This window comes from Topomyia yanbarensis, chromosome 1 (assembly GCF_030247195.1).
Source record: "Topomyia yanbarensis strain Yona2022 chromosome 1, ASM3024719v1, whole genome shotgun sequence".
NCBI lineage: Eukaryota > Metazoa > Arthropoda > Insecta > Diptera > Culicidae > Topomyia > Topomyia yanbarensis.
The window spans coordinates 178691887-178719672 of NC_080670.1; the positions used below are offsets into that span (position 1 = coordinate 178691887).

The 27786-nt window shown below is 37.4% G+C and overlaps 1 protein-coding gene across 1 annotated transcript in view; it reads right to left on the reverse strand.

Moving 5' to 3' along the window:
* The window catches only part of LOC131683119 (tRNA dimethylallyltransferase), a 386042-nt gene that overhangs the window by 271715 nt on the left and 86541 nt on the right, over window positions 1-27786 (reverse strand). The window contains exon 3 of the mRNA XM_058964939.1: window positions 3841-4502. Coding sequence (XP_058820922.1) covers window positions 3841-4502 — 662 coding nt within the window. The remainder of the gene's footprint in view (window positions 1-3840; window positions 4503-27786) is intronic.

Genomic DNA, 27786 nt, shown 5'->3' on the forward strand with positions numbered 1-27786 from the left:
GAAACGAGAAGAGATATGAATATTATGTTGAAGAACAAATTATGAATCGTCCTCAAACCCAACTTTTGGATAATAGATATTGCTATAATCATAATTCATTATTTTGAGAAAATTAGAAAAAAAAACCTCATCAAAAGCACTAACTTTAACTACTTTACAACTAAAAGGTAATTAAAACTAATTAACTGAGAGATATGAGAACACCATTCAATAGAAAATTTTCTCACCTTTCCAATGGAACTAAAAGATTTCAAATACTTTTTGAGTTAGAGGTGTTTTAAGATAAGTTTTTTTACACAAAAAGTTCAATAACTCTGTAACGGTTGAGATTTGATGGTATGTGTAGAACGATTTTTTCCCCAAATATGACAGTAAATCACCCCTCGAGAGATTCTTAATCATGAACCAAACACGGTGAAGGTAATGTTGCAACCAGCAGTTGCATTGTATTCGCTTACTACAGTTTCTAATGAATGTAGTTTAAAAATGACATGACTACACAGCTAATAAACATCAATAGACAAACACGAAGAGCGACTAAAATGTTGTGACTGGTTGAATCTGTAAGTCAATAAGTTAGGATTAACGTTTCGCTTTCATGTCTTCAGTATGTGACAGTCTCTTGTTCGTTATAGAATAAAATGAGCGAAATGATCAGAAATCAAAGAGCAAAGATGGGAAAAAGCATCAACAAATCCGAATCGAACCAAGAACACCTATTCTATCGTTTCTCTACACTCAACATGAGTGCTATGGAAATTTTGCTCTGATCTTCCTATTTCGGTGTGAATTAAGGCATAGCAAAAAAAAATTTTTGTTTGAATTCTCAAAGCCCCCCCCTCTCATATTGTGACAAATGTCAAAGTAAGCTCAGATGCCAAATTTCACATCATTTGGACAATTTTAGACCCCCGCCCACATCACTTGAATTTTTTTGAAATTGGTACTATGGGAAAATATGGAGGCAAAATACGTTAAATGCTATAACTTTTGAAGTAGCGAACAGAAAATTACAATTTGTACCTCTTTTGAAACGAAATAATCTTAGTAATTGAATGGAGATGGTCTTGTTCATACCAAAATACGGGAAAGTGGGGTACTGGGTCATTTGGCCCCAAAAATTTCAGAAATCGAACGGAACCCTTTTGACCTTCCGAATACGAGAAGTTGGAGTTATAGGGCTTTTTGTCATTCATATTAAATTGTATCATTTTCTCATGCATATATCTCTATTATTCTTCAATCAATTTTCATAAAATGTAACTTGTTGAACGTGTAAAATTCTGAGGAATAAAACGAAAATAAAAACGTTGGAGGGTAAAATTCAGAAACGTCAAACTTTTTGATATTTACTCTACAAATCTTATTTTTTTCATTATTTGTCCTAATACCTCAACTTCCTCTATTTTTCCAGGAATGAAACTTTTCTCATGAGATCCCTAAGCATATTTTACACTAAAAGTAGTAAATTAAATAGGAATTTTGTTGTTAAATGGAGTTAATATATGCGATTTCATGATAAAAATGTGAAATCGATACTATATGTCAGATAATTTGATGTTCCTGAATTTTACCGGTAACGAATCTATTTTTGTTATAATCCTAAGGATTTTCCACGTTCAACAAGGTATAGTTTATGAAAATTGAGTGAAGAATACTAGAGATATATTCACGAGAAAAAGATGAAGTTTAATATGAATGACAAAAGGCCATTTAACCCCAACTTCTCGTATTTGGACAAAGGTCAAATAGGCTCCGATCGATTTTTGAGATTTTTTCACATTAGAAAACTATAAAATATGTATGATTTGCATCACGGAGCAGAAAAATCATTAAAAATAGGGGATTTTGGGGCCAAAATGACCAAGTACCCCACTTTCCCGTATTTTTCTAGAAACAAAAATATCTTCATTCAAATACTAAAATTATTTCCTTTTAAAGGAGGAATAAATTATAATTTTCTGATTGCTGCTTCAAAAGTTATAGCATTTATTGTATTTTTCCTCCATATTTTCCCATAGTACCAATGTCAAAAAATTTCAAGCGAAGTGAGCGGGGGTCTAAAATTGTCCAAATGATGTGAAATTTGGCATCTGAGCTTACTTTGACATTTGTCACAATATGAGAGGTGGGGCCTTCGAGAACTCAAAAGAAAAAAAAAATTTTGCAATGCCCTAGTGTGAATAAAACGACATTTTTGAAAGCACCTTCATTCTTTGTTTTCTGCACAACTGTGATTCAATTAAAGTTGATGCGTTAGGTGCAACAACTTTAATTGAAAGTGTTTCTCAAATTGTGGTAAAACAAATCTGTAACCGACCATTACAACTTCAAGAAAACATACATCCCTTCCAATCTTGATGATGATTGTAAAAAAATCAACCCAGAAAATATTTAAAACATCATTTAGATCCATGTTTATATGTGATTTTGATATGTAACTGCACTCTTCATAACACGTAACTTCGGAGCCAAAACTCAAATCCAAAAAATCAATTCGATTTGTCCAAACCCTATGATAAGGACACCAAACTAACGAGTGTGTGTCCAAAACTGGTTATACCAATGAACAGCAAAGTGATCTCAGGCAAAAAGGATCACTAAATTCAGGAGGAAGTTTTTGATAAAACCTAGCCCACAATTTGTTTTCTCAATAACGATGGAGTGATGAGCGTTGAAATACAACTGGCTTTCCCAACGAATCCTAAGACATCCACTATGTCCACTCCGGTCAAGGATTTGTTTGCGGTAAGCATATGTAATAGAAGTTCCTCAGTGGGTAAAAGAAATTACGCTACATTTTTCAAAGCTATTAACGTTTCTGTTTACGAGGCGTCATTCCGTGAAAATATTTAGCAATCTATGAAAATCCTGTTCATAATTCTCAAAAGTATCTTCTAATCATCCGCTTATAACAATCGGCATCCATCCGTCAGATAACAACTAACATACGTCATGTATGTACAGTGAGAATAAAAACAGGCTCAGATTACTGCCCTGGGGGGGGGGGGGGGGGGGGGGGGTACGTCTGATGTGCTTAAAAATGGTCGGGGATTGCACTCTCCAAGTTTAACACAATGCGTCTATTTGTACAAAAATGAACGCAACCAATAAACTTCTTCTAAAGTTTCAGGTTTTCGTGTATTTTATTTACAGTAAGGTTTTTTTGTTTTGCTGCGACGAAAAATAATCGTCGCGTCTCCTTTGGAAAAGCACGGACAATACCCATGCTACATTTTAAATTAGAAAAAATAGGGTTTGAGCCAGGACATCTTTGAAGGGTACAATGATATCTTACAAATGGCGAACAAGCTGTTAGATTTAAGGTTGGACAGAGAATGCGCAAAATTCGCAAACGAAAAAAGCAATTTTTTTCCACACCATATGTCCGATCTTCATAAAAATCAATCAGCGTATGTAAAATGTTGTTACAGTACTGCTGATTGATTTTTATGAAGATCTAACATACGATGTGGAAAAAACTGCTTTTTTCGTTTTCGATTTTTACCCTTTCTCTGTCCAACCTTAAAGGGGTAAAATTAATCCCAAGTGAAATCAGGAGTCCCTCAAGGTTCCCATTTGGGTCCGCTATTCTTTATTTTATTTGTTAACGACATGTAAATTAATAATTAAATAAATGAATAAGTCTATACTTTAAGTGCAGAAAATTCTTTCGAGGATAGACTAGTCAAGGTATGATTTATTATATCAAGTTAAGCTGTCAGAAAGTGTCTGTTATAATAAAACATGAATATGAATTAAATTAATAGTCATCCACTCACCTGGGCGACTGCCCTCCAAAATTAGGACATCGCAAATAAATAATAATAATCCACTCACCTGATAATCTTCCGCTTGTTGTTTGGATGCAATCGATCAGCCGTAACCGGATCAATCCGACGCAGCACCCGGTGCAACGGTGCCGATTCCAGCTGCTCCATTTGCTCGGTCGTCATTAGCAACACCTTATCCACTTCAACAGCAGCAGCTGCTGCTGCCATTTCTTCATTTGCTTTCAGTTCATCTTCAGCAACCTTGACAGCGACAACAACATCACCCCGATCGTCTTCACTTTCCACCACACGCACTTTTTTCTTCTCCTCAGCGGACGGTATCGTTTCACTTTTCTCTCCCTCACTTTCGCTTTCCACCACAGACGCAGACGCGTCCGCCGCTTCCGTCACGCTGTTATCATAATCCTCTACCTTGTTTTTTTCGTCGCATTTTTCTACGCACCGCGGCGGCGGTACCCCTGAACCCGCATCGGCATCAGTTTGTTGTTGTTGTTGTTCATCACCACCGACAGTTGCAAATTTTGGTCTCTTGTGATCACCCGCTGCCGCCGCCGTCTGCTGATTTACAACCCGGCGAAGCAGCCGCTGTCTACCGCGCTCCTCGCGGATTCCACCGCCGATCAGCACCCGCCAGAGGACACTTTCGATGTAGTAGTTGGTACCGCCGACCACTATCGGGACGCGGTCGCTGTCCAGCAGACGGTCGATCTAGGTTTTTAATCGGGTTAAGGACCGTTTATTATTACAAGAACGGATATTGAAATATTTGACGCCTTAGAAACGGTTTGGTTTCCTCCAAATCAGAGTTACAAAATAGGTTTTTACTGCCACAGTTAACCTCACTTTTCTTGACAGTTCACTAGTACTGTTTACATGGACTTAGAAAAATTTTGTGGATGACTAGATTCGCTAAAAGCAAATCGCAAAGGAATTTTTCTTTTGTTCATGTAAACAGTACAAGCGAATTGTCAAAAACAAATACACTGTAAAGTATTCAATATTCAAATTATTGAATGAAAATTGATCATATTCAGCGATATTCATTTTCAATATTCAGTGACGCAACTGAAAACGCCAAACGAGCAAACTGTACATTTATTCAATGCAGGTTTTCATTCGTGTCCGATTGTTGCACGAAGCGGATGTGTTGCAACGAATCAAACGCATCAAAGTAGGCTCTGGCATAATGTAAGTGTTAATAACTATTATTTTATATGCTTTGAAAACATGTCCTTAGATAATTAGCGAAATGAATATTATTGTACGATATTCAACTGAATGAATCACATGTATTTTTGAATGAATATTTTTTCTGTTCATCACGAGTCACAACAGTTTCATTTTCAGCCGTCAAGTCAAAAAAGAGATTCGATTATTTTTAACTCTGCTCCAAATCCCCGTGTCGTTTTCCTACTTATAAAAATGTCAAAATGGCTCAATATTTACAATGCTGCTGAAAACGCTCAGTGGGTTCAAGAAAGAACAAGAAGATAAGCAAAACGTCATTGATACTACAATCCCATAAAACTTCCAACTAAATGTGTCTCAAGGGGTCACAAATTGAGCAAAGCTGACTAACAAACGAAACCCAACGTAGGTAGTTAAATTAGATAGGTTGTACAAAAATAAGTAAAATATTGGGACATCTCGCTGCAAAGAGACGAAAAAAATGAAAACATGAATTTTGATTATCAAGTGTAGGGGAATGCGGTCAGGGTCAGAGCTCTCGTCTAGGTAGGCCATCAACTTACTGACATTCGCAGTTGCAGAGTTTGAAAATAAACAAAATTGTTTCCCATCTGATCGATTGATGTCGCTGTGAAAATGTAAAAATGGCATCAAAATACGGAAATTGCATTGAATGCAAAATTAAAGTAAGTATCTGTGTAGCCAGTTGCTGTTTTTAGATGCCCTGATTCGAGTAGTAGAGGTAGAACTACGTGTTTCTGACATTAAAAATGTCTTACTGCACTATCTGGGGCTGAGTGTTATTCTAAAATCTAAAATCAAGCGGTATCACGTTTTTGCGCCACTTTTCTATGTTCTTACTAAGATTTCACAAGGCGTTGATAAGCGCCCCTCGAATAAAACGGATTGGGGTGACTGTTTATAATGGAATACAAAACAAATCTGACAGTACCTTGACAGCATTTTCTATTTTCTATGCTTATCACCTTTTTATTTTATACCCAATTATTTTATTATCTTTTGGTAGCAAATCGGACTAAAAACGAACAACTTCTTGGCTCTTATTTACTCCGGAGGAACTGAAAACATGAACCGCATACTGGCCCAAATATATTATTAACCGATTATTTTTTATTTCAAGATGGGCAACAAATACAAAGCATGCCCAACCCTGACGACATTCCCCTAAATCCATACATTCCTTTCTCTGCTGCTGCGGCCGGCTAGACGACGAAACGAAACTATCAGAGAATAATTCGCAACGATAAAAATGTTGTTTTGACTGTAGGTAGGTAGAATGGGTCTGCAGGGTTTGGGGGCCGTCTCAATCCAGACGGCCCGGGCGTCACGGTGAAATTTTCATAGGTCGTCGGCTTTTTTTTTCTAATGGCCGACCTGTGTCGAATAAAAACTGTCACTTTCAGAGGACTTACTCGAATGATTTTAATAGCACAATTTAATCTAACTTTTATGTTTGTTTCGCCATGATAAATTTGTACAGGGCAGGTCCGATGATGGTTTAATAGTTGGCATATCTGACACGTTGAAAATACGCCCACTAAGATCTCGCATCTTTATACCACGGCCCTCCTCGTACGCTTCTAGAAGCGCTGTTTTTCTACAAATTAAAACGTCAAAAATGGCTCAACGTCAGCGCCAGGGATGACACGTGCTTTCGTGAAATGTCTGTAGAAGAATAATTAAAAGGTCTATAAAAATCTGTAGATGGATGTTTTAATCCTCCTTATTTTAGAACACTGCTTTAAAAATAGATTAAAAATGGGGATGGATTGAATTCTATTCCAATACCGTTATTCAAATGCAATTTTACTAAGTTCTGTTACTATTTTAAAAGTCTTTAGATGTCCAGCTCAATCTGTAGGAGACTATCAAAAATCTGTAAAACAAAGACATATCTGTAAATCTGGCGTCACTGACCAGCGCAGCTAAGTAAAGTAAGTCCTTATTTATTTACTATAGTAGTCCGTTAAGAATAAAAATTCATAACACTTTCGTTTTTCCAATTGGTTTAGTTTTAGCGAGTGTAATCGTTATTACATGGATGTAGCACTAAACGTAGTAAAAGTGTCAAAATTTACGCAAATAAATGTAAAGTTTTGACGATGATTGAAACGCCTAAACGAGAACTGAATTTAACTTAACCTGACAAAACAGTGTGGTAGTTTACTGCAATGAGTACTAGATTAAAATAACCTAACAAGCTGTGCGTGATGAAGCTTCGCTGAAGACACCAAAGCGTGACGTAATAATCGAAAGAGAAAGTTCAACCAAATACAAATTAAATACGCCAAGATCCCATACAAATGCATCTTCAGTTTTTGGTTCACCAAGCAGGCTAATTTTACTACCCAATGCATCCGTTTCCTCTTGACAGTTCACAATTGTTAAAAATAATTAAAACTGGCAACGATATCTAATCCAAGCAAACTTTGTTTTCATTTTTATTTTTGACGCAACATTAGCATTTTGCAGAAAAAAATGTTAATTTAAAAATTAAACTTAATTTCTCAAGTTTCAACATAATCCCGCCATGTAGTCAAGACACGATGCTTGGACGAAATTAATCATGTATAATACATAATAGACTACCCAGCAAGGACAGAAACTATCCATTTTCACCAAACCTGTAACCTGGTTGGTTTACAAATAAAAAATTTTACATCACTCATTTTCTATCTGGATTTCTTTGTGAACCGGTAAAAACATGGCATTTTGGAAACTGTAATATTGGTAATTGTTCCGAATCGCAGCATTTTCAAAAATGGTTGTTTTTAATTGTTTTAAATTACTTATTTTAGGAAACACCAATGACGACAAACAAGGGGAAGCTCCACACCAAGGAGAACTAACAAAAAAAGATGTTCCACCTAACTTATGCTGTAGTATGCCCCAGAAAGTGCTTTTTGTGTGCTATCTAAACCTAACCCCTATATTTGAGTATATCGAGCAAATAAGTCGATCACGGATATGCTTGCGCTTCCGACGGAGAATTGGCAGCTACTTGGTGCACCGGAACTACAGTGGTTTTGCGCCGCTTTGGACTGGACAAACCGCATCACACTAGCTTCGCCCATAGCGCCACTCTCATATTCTGTGCAAGTAGTATTCGGCATTTTTCAATGAGGTCTCCCCTACCATGAACAGGAGTTACCCATTTTGAGCCTCATTTCAGCGATTGTAGGGCTGGTATGCTTAAAAGGATTTTTTATTCATACACACCTGTGAGACAGACACCTCCCTCTTGCGCGGCGTGTGAAACGACAAATCTCACTTCACACTACGTGACTTTCCTCATCCAATTCTGAGAGTCAACTTGGGTGAAGTGAGATGTCCTATTGCAACTAAATAATCGTATGTAGCCTGAAGTAACTCTTCAGAATCAGGCGAGAAAAGTCATTCGCTTTGAGGGGAGATATGTCGTCTCACTGTGCAGGCTAAAGATGACATTATACCATATTTTTATAATTTAAATTCACCACACCAATGCAATACAATACATCACCAGGTGCTACACGTGGCAATTAAATTCCAATTGATTCCAATGTTTTACCCATAGCCGGAAATTGAAACTTTGTGACGTCTTAGAACTTTACTAAGTCAAGCTTTTGGGTTAATAATATTGTTGATATAGTAAGGCCCCTGAATTTTTTACCACAAACAGGCCGACGAGGGTACCCGGGTACCCACAATGCATCGAAGGTCGCAAGAGTAATCCAAACGCATATCGCTGAACTGGTCAGTTACGATTATTATCGTACCGTCCCCTTTAAACCATCCAAGATTGGTGCTGCTACTTTGTGGATGTTGGACCCTATGGCAATTTGAAAAATGGAATTGGAATGGAATGGCCACTCACGGCCTCAGGGAAACCTGCTCCGGAATGTCCGTTCCGGGGTCAAATCACCAAATGATTCCAAAACCACGAGATACAGCCTACTGATGCAATTCCAAGAATTTTGATACCCATATTGCCAGTTTTCCATTGAAATTTTCATATAGTGTCCCAGCACTGGAAAATGCTTCCGGATTCCCGGGAACCGAATGAAGTAACACGATTCATTTTTTACCAAGTCTAAAAATGGATGAGTTCCTGAATCCAAAACACCGAAAAGTATCAAAATCGGTTGGAAATTACCTCAGTTATTGGCATTTGAGTTTTGTGGGTACCCGGGTATCCATGTCGGCCTGTTACGTAGTAAAAAAAATCAGGAGTCCGTCCTCACTCCCCCTTACTATATCAACAATATTATTGACCCAAAAGCTTCACTTAGTGAAGTTCTACGATGTAACAAAATTTCGATTTCAAGCTATGGTTAAAACATGGGAATTTCATTAATTGAAATCTAAAAAGGTACCCGGGTACCACGTCGGACATATAACGGTTAATCGTCGAACAATTTGACAGGAAGTTTGAAAGAATATTGTCATTCTGGGTTCCGAGGATTCGATGTGAAAATACGTTTAACTTCACAATTTTTGTTAATAAATGCTGTTATCTTCAAAAACTTTTTTTTTTAAATTTTGTGATGAACAATTGAATGAGTAATTAAAAGAAAGAAATAGAGAGAATAAGATGGGATCCCTACTAGCTCTTGAGCAATGTCAGTGACATGAGGTTGAGGTGGTGGGTTTAGTATTCCAACTTACGCCACCCCGAAGTTTAGCTCCGTAGACGGGGTTCAAATGCTGATTATCTCTCTGATTGGAGCTTAATCGTACGATGTAATTAGACCACTTAGGGCAGCGTACGTGCGCAACTCGATCGTATCGTGCGAGACGTTAAGAACCTAAAAGGGATGCATGCCGTCGCGGTATACAGTCCAAGATCACAACGGTGAAATCCTGCGAAGGTCGGATAGTGTTCGAGTTGGCGTGGCTAGCAGCCGAAGAAATAACTAGCGAACAAGCGCCGTTTCATGTAACACGTGAATTGACCAAGTGAGTGTAAAAGCTAGAATAAAAAGAGCACCGTAATCTATATTGAAAATAGGATATTGAAGGATATTAGCCACGACAAGAGATAGTAGATAAAAGTTTAATGAGCAGTTAATACTGTTCCAGACAGGTAAACCAATGCAAGCAATCATAAAGCATAATCAAAACTCGAAGTTGCTCGTTTTTGCCTGAAGCTTTTTTTCTCGTCAGAAAAGCGGAAAGTCACTCCGATCCACATCGTGCACTTGTCGATTATCCTAGTCAGCCGCCATCGATCGGCATCACGCACCTCGTCGATTCAAGTAACGCTCGTGCCGCCATATTACGCCGTTGAACTCCGGCACCCGTCGAAGACTGACAAAAACGATGTGTACCGCTCCTTGATGACGACCAAGTGGAAGCAAAGAAACCCAGGTTTGAATAGCCTTACTTGGATAGCACTGTAACTGGCTAACAACATAAACGTCGGAAACAAACAGGTCAGACCCAACTAGAAATAAGTGAAAGGGTTAAATTGTCTAGCCAAAAGAAAATAAACCGTTGTAGATATCAATAGTCCTCGTTTCACAATCCAGGCAATCGTTTGGGTTTTTTGGATTACATCGTCAAATTCATTTTCCTGTAGTTGGAGTTGGTTGTAATAGTTCGTACCTGACCTGCCCTGAGAGGTTTAGCCGGGCTGGTGAACACATGCTCCCCCGCAGTACATCATTGAACTATACTGGCGCTTAAGTGGGAGTGTTCTGAAGGGTAGTTTGCAGTAGGGTCTATCGTTTTGCGGAAACAGCTAGATACTGAGGACTTTGTGATTGGTAACCGTTCCTGCCGCTTCATGCGATAGGCTCGCTGACACTATCTTAACTGTTACAACTTAGACTTATGTTTGCATTAAAAAACGTTTTTAATCCACCTAACAGTGTGATGAGACATTTCTTATAACTCTTATCACTCTTCGGATATTATATCGTTTGAGAACATTTAGAACTTGATGCTTCGCGATGTTTTTGATAACACATACTACATGGGATAGTGGCAGGACTCAGAGAATCGCTCAAATCATCATAGGATGACATCAGTGCTAGAAATCTCAAACCAAATCAATGGGAAAGCGAAAAAATGGCCCCTAAAATAGACATACCAACGAATTATTGTTAATGCTCTGTTAATAAAATATCTATATTGTGGTGGGAAAACTGAATTTTCCTAAAGGGGTTATATATTGTACTGAGCCAAAAAAATCGAATTTTTTTTTGAATCGATTTGAAGTTTATACTTTACTCAAATTTCCAACGCGACTGAGAACTAAGAAATCAACGCTTTTTCTTGAAAAGGGCGATACTAGCAGTGATACCATTCAAAGAAAATCAACAGCGAATATTTCCAGACTTGGTTTTATTTCCTATTTAAGAACGATTGTGTTTTTTACATCCTAGATTGCATGATTCAGTGATCGAAACACAAAACTTCATAAAGTATTTGAAATTATTCCATAATTTTCAGCTTAGCAATTCGAGAGGTCGTGCTTACCGCAAGCCATGAAAAATAGACTACGTTGTGAAGCGATGGTCACTATTTATTAAAAAATTTCAAATAGTTTATAATTTTCACAAACTTATTAGGAAAAATTGTTTAATAAGCTTTCGTAATATTGTGTAGGAAAAAAGCTGAAAATTTCAGTATTTTCTCTATCTGCAACATATAAACCCTTAAGTATACCAATCAATTGGAATACGAATTGGAATAGGTTCGCCAAATTTTGGAAGAAGTCTATAAAATAACCCCTTGAAAACTACCTAAAAATTGTTGTAGTCCGATGCAATAAAAAAATCCCCAAAAATGAAATGTACCTATTAATGTGAAACACAGTGAATAATACATTCAATAAAGACCCATTTTTATCAGTCTCATGGGGTATTTTAGGCTGACAAAATGGGGACATTGACTAAATCGGGCAATTTTTTTTCTTTATAATAAACTGAAGCTGTTAAAATATTCTTCTCGTCCCTTGATGTAGTCTGATAACTATTTCTGATTATGATGAACTTTTTATTTTCGCATATTTCGCATATCTTCATGATAAGGAAAACGTGCTCAAGAAAGGATTTACTCGAATTCAGTCTTGTTCGTCTGCTAGAGCCCATCAAACATATGTTCGTATTTGGCTGATAAAATCGGGGTTTCAATGCGTTATAATAGATATTCAGCATTCGAAGAAGTTTCTTGTGAACGAGTGTAGAACGACTTTGTTTCTACTTACTTGAAATCAGCGGCGTAGCCAGAAATTCGGTTTGGTGAAAATCGATCATACTGTCCAAACGGCATAATTCCGAAACCGTAATTTTTGAAGTTTTAAAATTATGCAGAATTAATTTTTCAGAAAATAGTAACAGAGTTCGTGTCTTTAGCGAATTTTTTGAGACTTTATTGTAGTCATGAATATTGACCTGAGAAAATTCACCATAAATACTTCTTGGACGATATACCGTCAAAATTATTTTATCAAATGATGCGCTGTTTAACGTTTGTAAAACTCATCGAAGATACTAACCCTCCGAAATTGGCGGTTTCAAAATGATGCTATCTTGACCTTAAATTACTGTTTTTAAACATTTGACCTATACATATAATTGGTCATACAACAAAAATCAAATGCTCATCAAAATCGATCAGAACCTGCTAGAATCGAATGGAAATCGTCATTTTTCATAAATTTCTCTCTACATTCGGAAAGTGTTATCCTCGTTATTAATCATATTACGTTTTCGTCTCAACTCAACGCATTCCCAAAATAAAAACCTGTTTTAATCCACCTAGTGGTGCAATTGTGCTTGTCTCATTTGTCCAGAGTACGATTCCATGGCTGGTTATGTTCAATACAATGGTGGAAATGAATATTACATGTTCAGTACGATTTACACATACATACAATGGATCGACAGCCACGATCTTGAGATGCTATGTGATACTGAAACATCGCTTGAAACCAGCGGCGGATCATGGAGAAAGATCCGGGAGGTCCAGGTCCTGCCGAAAATTTTCAACTTGCTAAGAAATTTTAAACTAGTTTTAATTTTAAAGTAGCAACCCCTAACTGCATACTCCCTCCGGGCCGGTATGATTGACGATTTTTGGAGTGATTGCATAACCTTTCTATATGAAAAAGGCAAAAAAGTACCAAAGTCCAAAGAAGTCAATTTTTGTCAAACATCTCAATGTTTCATGCATTTTAAAGTCATTTGGCATCAAAAATACAAATTTGATTTTGAATTTTTTTCATTCCAGTTTATATAGGAATTTGCTTTGTGATTGCACTCTTCAACTCGTAACTCCAGAACCGGAAGTCCAATCAATAAAAAATTCAATAACAGCCGATGGGAAGGTTGTACCTTTCATTTGAGACTAACTTTGTGCAAATCCGTCCAGCCATCTCTGAGAAACAGAGGTCACATTTTTTTCTACATACACACATACATACACACAGACATTTTTCGTTCTCGACGAACTCAGTCGATTGGTCCGGGTCCGGGTCAGGATTAGATTGACGAATTTTAGAGTGAATGAGAAAGGCAAAAACATTTTTAGCAAATGTTGAAAGTTATGCATTTTTTTGGTGAGCAGTTCTATGTTTCAGAGACATTAAATCAATTTTAACTTTGCTTCCTATTAAATAAAGACCCTTATTATAGTACATCTCTACAAAAGCGAGCTCAATTTGAAAAGAAATCTGGGGATTATGATTGATTACAGAGCTCTGGAATTTTCTAATGGAATGTTTTCAGGCAGGAATTTGATATTGATGCAATTAGACAACTGTGAAATCAAGACCAATAGATCAGTTACATATCAGGACCCCATTCCGACAATTTATCAAAAGTCCTCATGACGTTTTCAACAACAGGTTATCAATGTACGGATCAGATAATTGTTATTGTAATATTGAATTAAATCAGTCTGCATCAATAAATTTTCAACTTCAATCCAATAAATTTTTTTTGGGTGTTGGGGGAGGGGGGCGTTGTATGGTGTTAAACCCCAAAACCTTCTCTTGGCAACGCCGTTGCTTGGAGTTATTTATTTCGCTTTTCATTTTCCGATATGTTTCAGATCGATCAGATGGTCATGAGTTAGAAAAATTGCAGTCAGAAGGCTCGCACAAATGAACATTTTTGCACTGATAAGCTATCAAGTTCCTTCCAGACAACTTGGAAGTGTTCGATGATTATTTCTAGCGGTTGTAGATAGTAAAATTATATACAAAATTCGTTTTATCGAAATAATGTTTAACTTATTTCAATGGATTATTACTATATTGACAAAGAGTAATCAACAAACAACAAGCCATAACTTTTAAAGTATTCAAAATAGATATTTAAAGTCTTTGGTAAAGTTATTCGCAAAAGTAAGAGCTACAAATTTGCTGAAGACATCATTTCGATATAATCACTTCCAAGAAAATTTGTGAAAATATCTCACTCATAGGGGGATTAATCAGCAAAAGCGCAATACCAAAAGAAAGGGCATATTACCTTCATTAAATTCTCTGAAGATACTATTGACCTAAAGTAAGCCGTTTTTTAGCGTTAATAATAGATTACATGTTTTTGGTCATATTTCTGGCAATGGGAAATGATAAAAATCTTTCGTCCGCATTTAATGTTAAATATCTCTTTTGATAATAGTCCGATTTCAACAATCTATAGCTTTTTCGAAAGGTATTCGTTAAAGCTGTCTAAAAACATATAAATTGTTAATCTATGTTGTCAATTTCGGCAGATAATTTAAAAAAACTGCAAAAAACGCCATTTTTACGCATTCAAACATTCGTATCTTGGAAACTGAACATCAGAATCAAAAACAAATTAATAGCGTTCATACTGTTTTTTAGTTCTTTCGTTTAAAATTGGTTTGGATAAGATCGGTTCAGCCATTGCTGAGAAACACGAATGAGAATTTGTCCGTTACATACACACACACACACACACAGACACACACACACACACACAGACATTGTCCCAAATCGTCGAGCTGAGTCGATTGGTATATATGACTCGGCCCTCCGGGCCTCGGAAAATATCTTGAAAGTTTGAGCGAATTCTATACATTTCTTTTATAAGAAATGTAAAAAAGTTTAAATTCAAGCGCAGAAAACTGTTCAAACGCGTCTCGCAAACTTTCGGAAATTCTTATACGTTTTTCGCAATGTGAATTTCCAAAGTTGGTACCTTTCCGCTAAACGTGAGTCTATACAATTACACTTCTGGAGGAAATCTGCTCCGTACTAGTGATGGTACCCGAAATATTAATTCTTAATCCGAAGATTCGGACGAAATCAAAACACAATCGAAATTAAATGTCAAAAATTTTCAAACATCTGTGTTGCTAGTTTGGCGCTATTTCCTCAAAGCATGCTGTCACTCTGACAGTGTACCTTTATCGCTGTACCTGGGTTATAAAATGTGTCCTCGAAAAATTATCAGAGCATTCCGTATTAACATATTTGTATTTGGTTCAACTTTAGTATTTTTTGAAAAAAAAAAAACAGAAAAAGAATATAAACAAAAAGATGCTTTTTGTTTACATTCTCTTTCGATTATTAGAACGCTATGAAAAAATTTTAAAGATTGGTAAGGAAATTCAAATATTTGATAGGGTGATGAGCCTATTTTGGCACCATTAGGGAGAGGGTCGCACTATTTTTTGAACAACTTTAAAAGAAGCCATATTATCTATAACCTTTCTCAGAATAAAGTATCAGTGTACTGTTTCTTAAACATCTATATAATGCTTATTTAGCAGAATTGCCTCAATTTCCAGCATAAATGAAAATAAATGTTCCATTCTGTGCATCTATTCCCACCTCAACGATCCAATTATCGCCTCATGGGTGTGCCAATTTCCACCTCATCGAAAAACAATCTAGTTGAAACGCAATGCCTCATATTCCATTTGCGTCGATTCTAACTAGGTATCCAGATCACGGACGCCAACGTGTGATTTGTAAAACGAATCATTCTGCTTTTTTCAGCCGATCAAAACAAACGTAAACATCACGCACATCAATGAAACTCAACAGCTGTTAGTAGAAGAGCGCCCAGAATTGCGCACGCAGAAAAAAACCATTCGAAGGTTAGCAACTGGAATGACAAGTTTCACATCACACATTGCTTTCTCCCGATCCGAATTGTATGTGCAGATGAAAATAAAATATCTTCAATCAACAATTAGTTAACTTGAAGTAATTGATTACTTATACCTGAAATTGCATTACATTATATTTACAAGTTCATGTTTTGGTTTGGCCGCACTGGTGATTCTTTTCTGTATGATGGATACAAAAAGTTGGTTTTGATTGTGGTAGTGTATCAGCAAAACATGCCAATAATAGGAACCCCCGTATTTAGTTTTATCCTATTATAACACTAGGCCTATTCTAGTGTTTGACGAGTGATTTTAAAGTGAAATTATCGTAAAAAGGTACTCCAGATAAAATAAAGGTATGTATCAGTGCAATGTTTAGTATATTTGTGCTGGAACAACGAGATATGAGGCGGCAAATGCTGGCTCGTAAAAGTTTATTTTGCTAAGCGCCGTTGCATCCAGTTTCAGTTCACTACGTGAGTGAGGCGGATTAGTAGATATTTCAATAAGGTGATTTTGTTTTACTTAAAAGTTGGATTTAGAGGATAGTTCTAAATACATATGTGCACAACAAATAAAGAATAAAACTTGAGCTTATTTTTTCTCACTTGTTTTAGCCAAATCGATAGTGTCATTATCTCATATGCTTGCTTCGAAACCAAGGGGTACGAAATAGGGTCACAATAGGCTCTACTGCCATAATAGGCACATCACCCTATACTTCATGGCAGAAATAGTTGGAAAAACTATCCTTCGGCATCATCGAATTTGTTTTTACAGAATTGATCGTGTCCGTTTTTCAGGATTTCAAAACATGAATTCGAATCAAAACAAAGCAAAGCTAATGAAAATCCAATAGGAAAACCAACCGGATTTAGGCAGCACTTCTTTCGTTCTTATACGTGCATTGCGCGGTACACATGAATAAGAATTGGAAAAATTTGCACTGGAAAAAAACTGATGAATAGAAGACTGTTCACAACTTACGTACCGAACGGTCATATTTACTAGAAATCGATTTGGAAATATGAATGATTTCTGTAATCTGAACGGATTCCCGCTGAAATACAATACGATTCTACCAATGATTATATTTCGCAATAGTGTGTGAAAAGAGTTATAGTGACCTTTGTAGATATTACACCTACTTACAAAACAATTTTGTTTTAATACTTTATAATAAAATGGTTGCCCGCATACAATTTTAAATCTCGCAGTAGATTTACAATAAAATTTCATGTAACAATGAATTTTACTGTGCAGCAAAAAAGTGATACAGTAAATTTACATTAAATTTTACTGCTCTCGAGTAAAAAATGTATGGAGAAAAATCGAATTTTTTAATGTTAAGATACATAACCACCTTCCTTTTTTACTGTAAAAATCGATTTTACATTAAAATCAACTGTAGAAACGTTAAAGTTTATTGTTTTTGTATTGTAGCATAACACTAGAATTTACTGTAAATTATTGTAAAATTACTGTACTGTCACAGCGAAAATGATGATTTTGTTATTGTACATTTCTATTCGGGTGGTGGTTGGGTTAATTTGGTGAGAGTATTTTCGCCCTATTAAGGACATGCTGAATAAAGTCCCAAGATGGCAGCTAAAATGGCTGTCGTCGTTTCTGCTTCTTCTTTTTATTTCATCGTCAAAATCAAAACATTGCATTGGCACGCAAGACAAAATCGTAAATGTCTCATCTTAGATTGCTTAGAAATTGTATCATTGTATGTGTAAGCATGGTAGCACATGCAGATGCCTAGATTCTCTTCACGGAATTTTGATTCACTTGGAAAATTTGTACTTTTTGAAGTAGAATACTTCTAACGTTTCAATATGGAGGTCCCGTTTCAAAAAGTTCAGCTGAGAAATTTTCCCAGTTTTTAAATGCAAATATCTTCCGTTCTACTGACCGAAATCGTAATATTTTTGCACTACCGGATCAAATATGTGTACACGCATTTTGTATTAAATTTCGGAGTTAGTGACTATAAATAAAGCAAAAAAAGAATTTTTAGAAAATCCTTCGAAAACAGCGAGGAAAATGCGAAACTTGCAAACATATCTCAGGCAGGAAGTTCTAAGCGTTTAATCACATACGTGAATGTTATTTATACAGGTACCGCGAGCTTGTTTTGTATGAGTGGGTGCTCACTTACCACACGAGCAACATGTTGACTGTATTGTTCAAACGGAACAATAAGCGGTATCATGTTTGCGTTGCCGGTACCAAGCGTCAACGCAAGGTTCTTCGTGATAAAATCCAGGGATTCTCCAAATCCGCCATTCGGCGTCTAGCTCGTCGTGGTGATGTAAAACGCATCTCCGATTAAATCTACGAGTGCTGATGGTGTGCAGGAAAATGTCATCCGAGATGCCGTGATCTACACTGAACACGCCAAGCGCAAAACCGCAATTGCTGTCATCTTTGCTCTGAGGTGGCAGGGACGCACTTTGTATGGATTTGGAAGTTGAAAAGCTAGAACTCACTTGGATAATTATAAAAAAGACCCCTTTCGGGACCACCAAAATCATTTCAAAGAATTAGTTTGCATTTTCTATTTCATGGACTGTTTCTCCCTGGAGAGCAATTTGGGTTAAACCCAAAATTACGATTTATTTCAGTACGTAAATTGCAAATATTGGCGCCTGAAACAAACTGGAGTGAAGCGGAACACATTGTTACTAGGCGCATGCAAACAAGGTTTCAATTCTCAAACATTTTACCAAGGTGCGGTATTACATTACTCTCTTTATCCTAAATGTTCGGTAACCTCCGTAATCGAAACACAATTTCAAATTTGTTCTTTATCAAAAATATGTGATCGTCCTGAAAAGGATGATTTTTACAGCAATATGCATTTCCAGCATCAGAAGTTCCCACCTCTGACTATAAAAGTGAACTATTTTATTTTGAATTCTACTACAACTTCCTTGAAAACAGCACACCGGAAAAACTTTTGGGGGAAACGGGGAGCCTTTTTTCCGGTGGACTTACGAGCGGTCTGTTGCAGTACGGGCTGACGCTGGTAGTAGGACGACGGTAAAACGCTCGTTTTCGTGCCTTCATCTTTAAAAGTTCAACAATATTTTCAAACAATGTTGTAAATTGACAACTTGATAATTCCAAAATTTCTCCAAATAATGTAATGTATGTGCAAAAGACGACAAAAACGCATAGATATTGTTTGTTCCAGCAGAGATTTTACTTTCTGGGTATTGTTTTTTTCGCGGTTAAATTTGCTCGGTAGAAATTCAGTTCACTGTTTGGCTCATTCAGATTCGCAGAAAGTTATAAAAGCTCCAACAGTATGCTAGGTAGTTGTTCAGTTTGAATAATCTGCGCAAGTAAGCTTATGATATGGTGCGTTCCCGGCATATGCAGGCAAAGTACGAGGTGAATTACAAGGCAAGGCGCTGCAAGCGAAAGAGGCAGGAGTCTTCGGTGATGCAGACAGGCGAACCGAGTCGTCTTTTGAGGCGAGTTGAACCGCAGAAGGGCCGCATCGTATCGCTCATATCGCCACTTCGAGTGGAGTAAAAAAAACTCGACACAAGCACGGTTGGGTTCTCGATTGGATGCAACACTGGTAAGTACTATTTATTTATTTAGCGTTCATTGAATTCACACTACTTGTCCATCCATGCCGTTCCTTTGAAGTAGAATAATTCTTAGGTTTCAATATGGGGGTCCTCAAAAATCTTTGATGAGATATTTTCCCATTCATCAAATGCGAATAACTTCCGTTGTACTGATTGAAATTGCTATATTTTTGAACTATCTGATCGAAAATATGTGCACGTATATTGCATGATTCCGTAAAATGTACGGCTACTATAAATAACGAAAATAATGTATTTTGTGAAACTGGTAATTATCTGCCCTGATTGGTCCGTACAATTCAACCAAGCAGCGAGCGTTGCTAGGACTGCCCCTTTGTTATCTCATGAACTTCGCCACGTATAAAAATGATTGCCGCCAGGCATCATTCCATCCAATGATGCACAAGCGTGCCAGTTTCATGCATACAATGATCAGCACACATAACAGAAAAAAGCAGAACGCTTTCGGATTTCAAGTATGCGCGTGCGAAGGGGTGGTTGGGTGCGAGAGACTCTGCTCTCTTGTTCATTAATGATGTGTGGCGGGCTCAGATAAATACATCACAGCGTGCGCTCCAGAGTGCACTGCGGTGGATGTATACACTGGGTGTGCTCTTTGGATAATATTCTTTGGCAAGCGACATTAGCATTGGTTGTTGTGTTGTGTGAAGGAGATATTGGCTTATTGAATGCTGATATAAAATGTTTCTGCTGATGATTTGATACTCGGGACAAACTTGGACAACTTTTTACATATCATTGTATATGCCACTATAAAGTTTTATAGTGATCCGTAGAACCAGATTAATTGTATAACTGCTGTAAGTATGGTGGGATTCGTACATCCACGTTAAGACTGGTTTATTCTATGTTCGGCTAAATGATTTTACTTATTTCGCAGATCAACTAGTGAAATGCTCCATTAAAAGTAATTTTCTGGCACTACATTCGTTATCGGTTAATATTATACGAGGCAATTGCAGGGTTATTGCGAAAACTCCACGCAAAGAAACCTGCTTGGTGAAGGTTTAAACATATTATGTATAGGGCATTCGCCTTAACTCTTTAATGCTGACATTCCACGTGCAAATGCCCTTCTGCTGGCTCTTAACTGTAAAGTGAGCTAAACTTACAGTAAGTCCAAAAACTATTCGTTATCCGATTTGGCGCTTAATTTACTTTATTTGTACATGCCATACTTTAAATTGACCTATTTCTAAAAATATTCAGCTAGACCAATGCATTTGGATCTCACTATACATATGTGTAATGAAATATCAATAATCAGGGCCGGTGGGTAATGTGAGTAATAAAAGTAGTACTATCCACTTTCAAATAACCGAGTTGGTCATTACCCACCTGAAACTTTTGAACAAACCTAACATTTGAATTTTGCCACGCATGTGTCTAGGGTGTACTTTGAAATTTTCGAGGCGTGACCAAGATTCCATTTGCACAAACGCATCGCAAGTGATTTATGTGAATGTAATGCAAGAGTATGTAGGGGTAGATGGAGTAAAATACACCTCTAAGAAAATATGATCATAACTCAGCAATAGACCATCAATTGGAAGAATTTAATTAATGATATCATTTAGCCAACATTTTACTCTGAAAATATTGAATTATTCAAAATCGTTATAAATTACTCTTTGAAAAATAGGCGGGGCAAAACGCATCTGTGAGGGAGTAAAATTCACCACAACAATTGCAGCATTCGAATTAACAGCCTAACAGCCATCTTTTTATTATTGAACACTATTCAGGTAACAATACCGGGCACATTACTGTCTTTTACTCTCCATCTGGAAAAGGTCAATTATGTTTCTTGTGCTCAAAAAAGGAGATCGACGAAATGTTGAAAATACCCGCGAAATTACACCGCTTTGTGCTTACTCCAAAGTGTTTGAGATCATAATGAAGGATGTACTCTTTGCCTCCTGCCAAAACTACATATCCCCAGAACAACATGGATTCATTCGAAAATGAACAACCTCTACGAATTTCATTTCGTTCGTCTCATTCCCATAGACGCTGGTACTCAGTTCGATACGGTATATACCGATTTCAAATCAGCATTTGATAAAGTAGACCATGCACGAACGGTTGAAGTTGATAGGATCGTCAACTTATTGTAAAAATTGGATGCGTGTTTTCTGTCCCCTTTTCGAACAAATCGGGTGTTCCTCAAGGAAGTAGTTTGTGCCTACTCTTATTCGAAAACCCGTCGCTGGCATGTCAACAGCAGTATGTTGCTCGAGCATAGAGCTATTTGTGCAGTGTCCTGAGTCGTTTTTGTAGTCTTCATTAACTTCAGCTTGATGATTGCCCAATACTTTTCTATTGGGCTGATTAATATCTTTGCGGACGAAATGCCATGGTACCACTGTAGCACCTTCCGGCTGTAGTGACAGCTTGCTCTAGTAGCAGCTTTCCAAATGGACATGACAAGGTCTGTTTTGAGTCCGCAGCTGCAAATTCCTTACCAAATCATCAGCTGCTGGGCAAATTCATCGGAGAAAACAAGGTAGAATTTGCTTGGCACCTCGTGCTGTAGCCAGATAAAATTTTTGTTCGGCAGCTTGCGGAGACGGGTTTTTACGTGGGCGTTTGGAGTATCAATTTTCAGTTCTTATCTACCATCTAGCACATTTTTTTACTGATCGTAGTAAGACGAAACATTCACCACTGAAGCACGAGTATTTTCCAAACAAAACGCTGTTAAAGCTTTCAAAATCCGATCACTAGCGGTGTTGCAACAGAATTAATAATGTATCCGAATTCTAAGTGCAACAGACTTCTACATATGATTGGGCCTAAAAGCCAACTGTCAAAATCCACTTTGATTGGAAATTACGGACAAACCGTTACACGCCAATCACAGATGGTGGTAGAGAAAAGTTTTCTCTTTCATAAACTGTTGTGAACTGTGTTCGACTAGTAACGGTTTGTCTGGAATTTCCATTCAAAGTGGATTTTGACCGTTGGCTTTTAGGCCGTAATCATATGTTTGTCGAGACTTTAACATTTGATTCAACGAGCCCTTAATTTGCTCTCAGCCAATTTGGTAACCCTATTATGGTTGAAAACAGGAAAATCCAACCAGCGACAATCGTATTGTCCGTACTTTTCCAAAGGAGACGCGACGATTATTTTTCGTCGCAGCAAGATTCGTAGCGCTATTCGGCGCACGATTCGTCGCAATGTATTTCTTATGGGATGAATGACACTTTAATAAAAGGTGGTGCAATTTTGTGTAAAAACCTTACTGTAAATAAAACATACGAACACCTGAAACTTTAAAACATTTTCAGTCAGTTTTTTGTCAATAAATATTTTTTGACATTTTTGAGCATTTATTATCAAATGCGCCTATTCAATTCGTCGCATCAAAGTGATTGAATGGCTCTTTTCCAATGAAACTTACAATATTTTCTCTGGTTCTACACAATGGAATCATGTCGGAAGTAGTGCGCTGTATTCGTACAATGAATCAGTATCGATTCTAAGTATCGATGTATTTTAATATCGCAACGTCCCTAACAATGATGCACTATACAGCGCACTATTTCCGACATCATGGATTAGCACTAAACAAGAGAAAAAACGATTGTCGCTGGCTGTATTTTTAAAGTTTCAATTGTAAAGATAATACTACTTCTTCATGTGTTATTGTTTATTGCTTTGAAAGTTGAATTTTTTAACGCCCTTAATTCGCTATTTTTTCAAATAAAATTTTATGAAATCGATAAAAAAATGACTTTTTCGATCAAATAAATTATAAAAACCACGAGACTGGCAGCCATGCTAATCTACCAGATAGTCAAAATAAGAAGTCTGTTTTTGTCACTTCTCAATGTCAAAATTCTGTCAAGTCAAAGGAGTTGCACTTTTGATTCATCACACTTTTAAACTGTGCAGTTCGATTTGGTGTGAACTGTGCAATAAATAATCTGTCATTATGAGACACGACGACCTACCCGCCCGCTAATCGAATACGTACAATGCGAACAACCCCTCGCCAAACATTTTTACTGCGCACTTCATTCCATCGGGTAAACGGCCGCATACTAGGTAATACGTAATACAAAACCGAGGTGGGCCCGCCACCACCGTGTAAAGCTTTTCGTAATTCTCGCGCGCACTTCCTCATTCTCCGGGCCGGGCAAGTTCTGTGTTGTATAGAAACTAGTAACCATCAGAACCAAAGCGATGATGCCAATGATGCGAATGCGAGAAAGAAAGAGAAGAAAATAAGAAAGAGAGATGGATAGCTCGCGTACCCATATTCTGAGACGGTTGAGTGTTTTAAGATATCCGCGAAGCGCGCTTTTTCGGCAGTTCTGGGTAGGTAGAATATTTTAAAACTTTAATAACCTTGGCCCGAGTCGTTTGCCTGGCCAGTTCTACCGAAAGCGCGGGTTTATTGACACTGGCGCGCATGGCTTCCACGATGATGATGATGATGATGAAGTGGCGATTTACGCGGGGTGTGTGATTGCGAAACACACAGCCGTAAACCGGCCGGTTGGTAGGCTGCAGAGTATGTGTGTGAGAGAGACAGAGAGATAGAACGAGAATGTTGCTAAGCATGGCGCGAAGATTTTTTTTATTTCCTACACGTGTTCCGAGTGAGGAAGGGCGAAATTGCGAAGAGTTCTTTCCCAGTTGGAAACATCGACGACGGTTTCGTTCGGCGTTCGATTGGAATTGGATTTAAATTCCGTGAGAGTTCTTATTGGAAGGCACCTCTTATCCGGTTTTGTTTTATTTGGCATTGGTTAGGTGGGCATGGAGTTTAGAAGCTTTCATTCATGAAACTGGTTGGAATGTCGCCTACTCGGTTGAACAATAACGACGTTTGTTGCTAAGGCAACACTAATCGTCGTAAAATATTGATTTACATCTTTACGGCATTCGATAAGAAGGAAGGGTTATATTTGCTGTCCTAGCTTAACCGAAGGACGCCAATTTGCTTCCTTATGATTGGGTGATTTATGAGGTGGATTTGAGCGGAAAGGTTACAGCACGGGTAGGCCTAAGGGGATGCCGATAATGGCTTCACGTGGCAGACAGACGGCGTCAAGCTCATGACGGCTTGTGTTTACAAAAGGAGAGCACCTTGCACGAGAATCTACCACGCCGACCCCTTCCTAACAACCAATTACTAGTCCAGTTCCGTGATGATCGATGGGGGATACTTCCACAGTAATGGACTGACTATTCAAGACACTTCAAGCTGAAAGCATAACAACTGAGCCAGCCACCGCAGTCTAATGGGAATATTGGGAACTGAAGCAGCCATTATTCGCCCCCCTTCCCTGTAGCAACTTGCGGGTAGAATCTTGTTATTTTCCGCTTCGGAAAGCGGAGGCAAACTATGTTTTTGGTCGAATCGGCCTATTCTCCAGGTTCTCAACAACCGATAGCGCGCGTATGTTTAGAATTTGAACAGAAGAGACCCTCTGGTGCGTATAGGTACGCTTTGAAAGGTCATGTTTTGGTTAGCGCGCCATTGTTTCCTGTGCGTATCACGCGTTTTGGCGTGTGCCTGGTGCAGGGCTAGAACCTACGCCTACTGAGAATGACTGACCTAGCTCTTTTGACATACTCTTGATGGTAGGCAGTAAAATAACCGAGGGAAATTGGGTCAGTCATGACGCTTCTGGAATCCGGGTTTGTGACATGAGGTCATGTTTAAGCGACCGTGGCTTTTGTTGTGATTTAGTTTAAAGTAGTAATTGAGGTATTACTTTTCATTTCACCACATTTGACATTATTTTTTTTGAAACTCGGATTTATAATACCACATCATATCACAGAGCTTCCAAGTTTTTGAACTGAATAAACTATGTTTTACTCTATTTTACTCCAAAATTTTTTTACATGAAATATACAACTATCATACTAATCACGGCATCCTCTACACGCAGTCGAGAAAAAAAAACTTCCAAAATGAAGTTTATTCAATTTAAGGTTAAGTATACTCAAATTTAACTTAAACTTATAAGTGCTTAAACTTACCCAGTTTACAAATACTTCAAACTCAAAGCACTTTGTCGAACAAAAGAGTTCTACTGAGTCGAACATTCTGTTTTGATTTGTGACAATAATGAGTGCGAGTTAAAATGAACTCTCAAAAATACTCTCAATTTAATTCAAAAGAACCCATTTGTTGTGTAGTCTAATTTTCCTGTACACAATCCGATGATCGGAACCAGCCATAGCAATACCATGAACCGGGCAACGGGTGTAGAACTAATTACGATGGTAATTTATCGGTGGTAAAACTCTTCCTGCCTAATTTCCGGCGTGTGTTTGAAAACGATTGCGCGATCGATCGATTGATCGATTTTTGGTGGATCTATTTCCAGCTCAGTATGTTGTGTTCTGCGCAACCCATTAAACCCATCGTCAGGTGAGAAATTCAACACTCGTGCGGAGCAAATAATGGCGTTTATCGTGGCCAATCTTGTGGTTATTTTTTGTTAACTGGGGGGTTAATTGTTAGTCAGATCGAGCTGCTCTCGTAATTATGCTTAGGTGGAGCAGAACAATGGTGAAGTGGGAAAAATATTAACAGCTCCAACGGGTAAAAAATAGGGCAAAAGTTAAAAAATGGGAAAAAGGTCCCATTGTAAAAATATAGCAAGGAAAAATAGTAGAAAATTAAAAACGTGAAAAGATAAAAATAATAAAAGGATAAAACAAAAAAGACAGATATAACTGCAGGAACTCTAAAGCCAATGAGCTTAAAAATCAAGAAGCAAAAAGCGGTATGTATTAGTTGTATTTAGCGTATTGGTGCAAGAATTCTAAAACCAACTTTTTAACAGAAACTATCCCTGGCAGCACTGCTTCAGCGGAACCCAATCAGATTAATTGTAATAACTTCTGTTCTACTGATAATATTTTTAACCGCTAGTGCTCAAATGAAAGATATTAGCCCTGGTCATTAGCCTTACTTGTCGTTGTAAACATATGTTGTGCAAACCAAAAGTTATAGTCGTTTAGAAAAGTGGTTGTTTATCGACTACCTTGGCATGAAGGGGTTAAAAATGCCATTGAAATTTTGAGCGGGAATCAATTGTTGAAGGGGATAATGGGAGAATGGGAAATATTGTGTCAAAGTTCACTGGACTTTCAGAGCAGGATATTCATCAGACTTTTACACCGGATTTCATTGAAAATAGCAACATGATTCTATCAGCATCTTGAATAAATCATAGTCTTCGCGGAATTCTATCTCGAGAAGGACCAGACCTCTAAAAAGCTTTTCTATAGAAGCCTGCAACAATTTTCAGAGAAAAAAAACTTTGAAATACGGATAAAGATTCAACCGAAATTTTGAAATAGATTCCAATGGAATGCTAAGAAGACTTTGATCAGAATCCTGAAAAGTATGTCATCATTATCCCAAGAGAGTGCCAGAAACCGACCTAGAAAAACAAGTATAATGACATTTTATGTGTCAAGAAGGCCTGCAGTAAACAATATGTGTATTACGAGAAAAATGTACTGTTAGTTTAAAACTAAAAAGTTGTATATTTGGCAACACTGCCGTCAAAACTAGTAAACTTTCTAGATTTCTTGAACAAATCATTCAAAAATCATCTGATTGATTCTAGTGCAAACAGTACCAGAGATATAATCAGAAGAAAAACAATTTTTTTTATCAATTTGCTAAAATTAAGAGTGTTCCCGTTGACCCAAGGGGTGATTCAAACGACACAATAATTTAGGTTATTATATATTGGTTCTAGATGAACAATTTCTTCAAAACTTGTTCCAATCCGTGAAGGTCGATTCCAAGTTTTGGTTTATTTTTGGTCACTTTGCGCGGAGTAAGCTATTTTTGACATAGGCCAAAATTTGAAAAGAAGTAATCAGGCACGTAGCTAGAGGAGGGGCTAGAGCGATAAAGCTCCCCCTCCCCGAAATGTTTTAATAATGAATTTATAAAAAAAGAAAGAAGATCACTGTTTCCAACAACCAAAAACAATGGTCACGAAACTCGGTGTGGCTTATGCTTCTGTGCGAGCCAGTGCGAAACGAACGACAAATATATCATATAAAAATACTGCTTGCCCTAGTAATCTGTC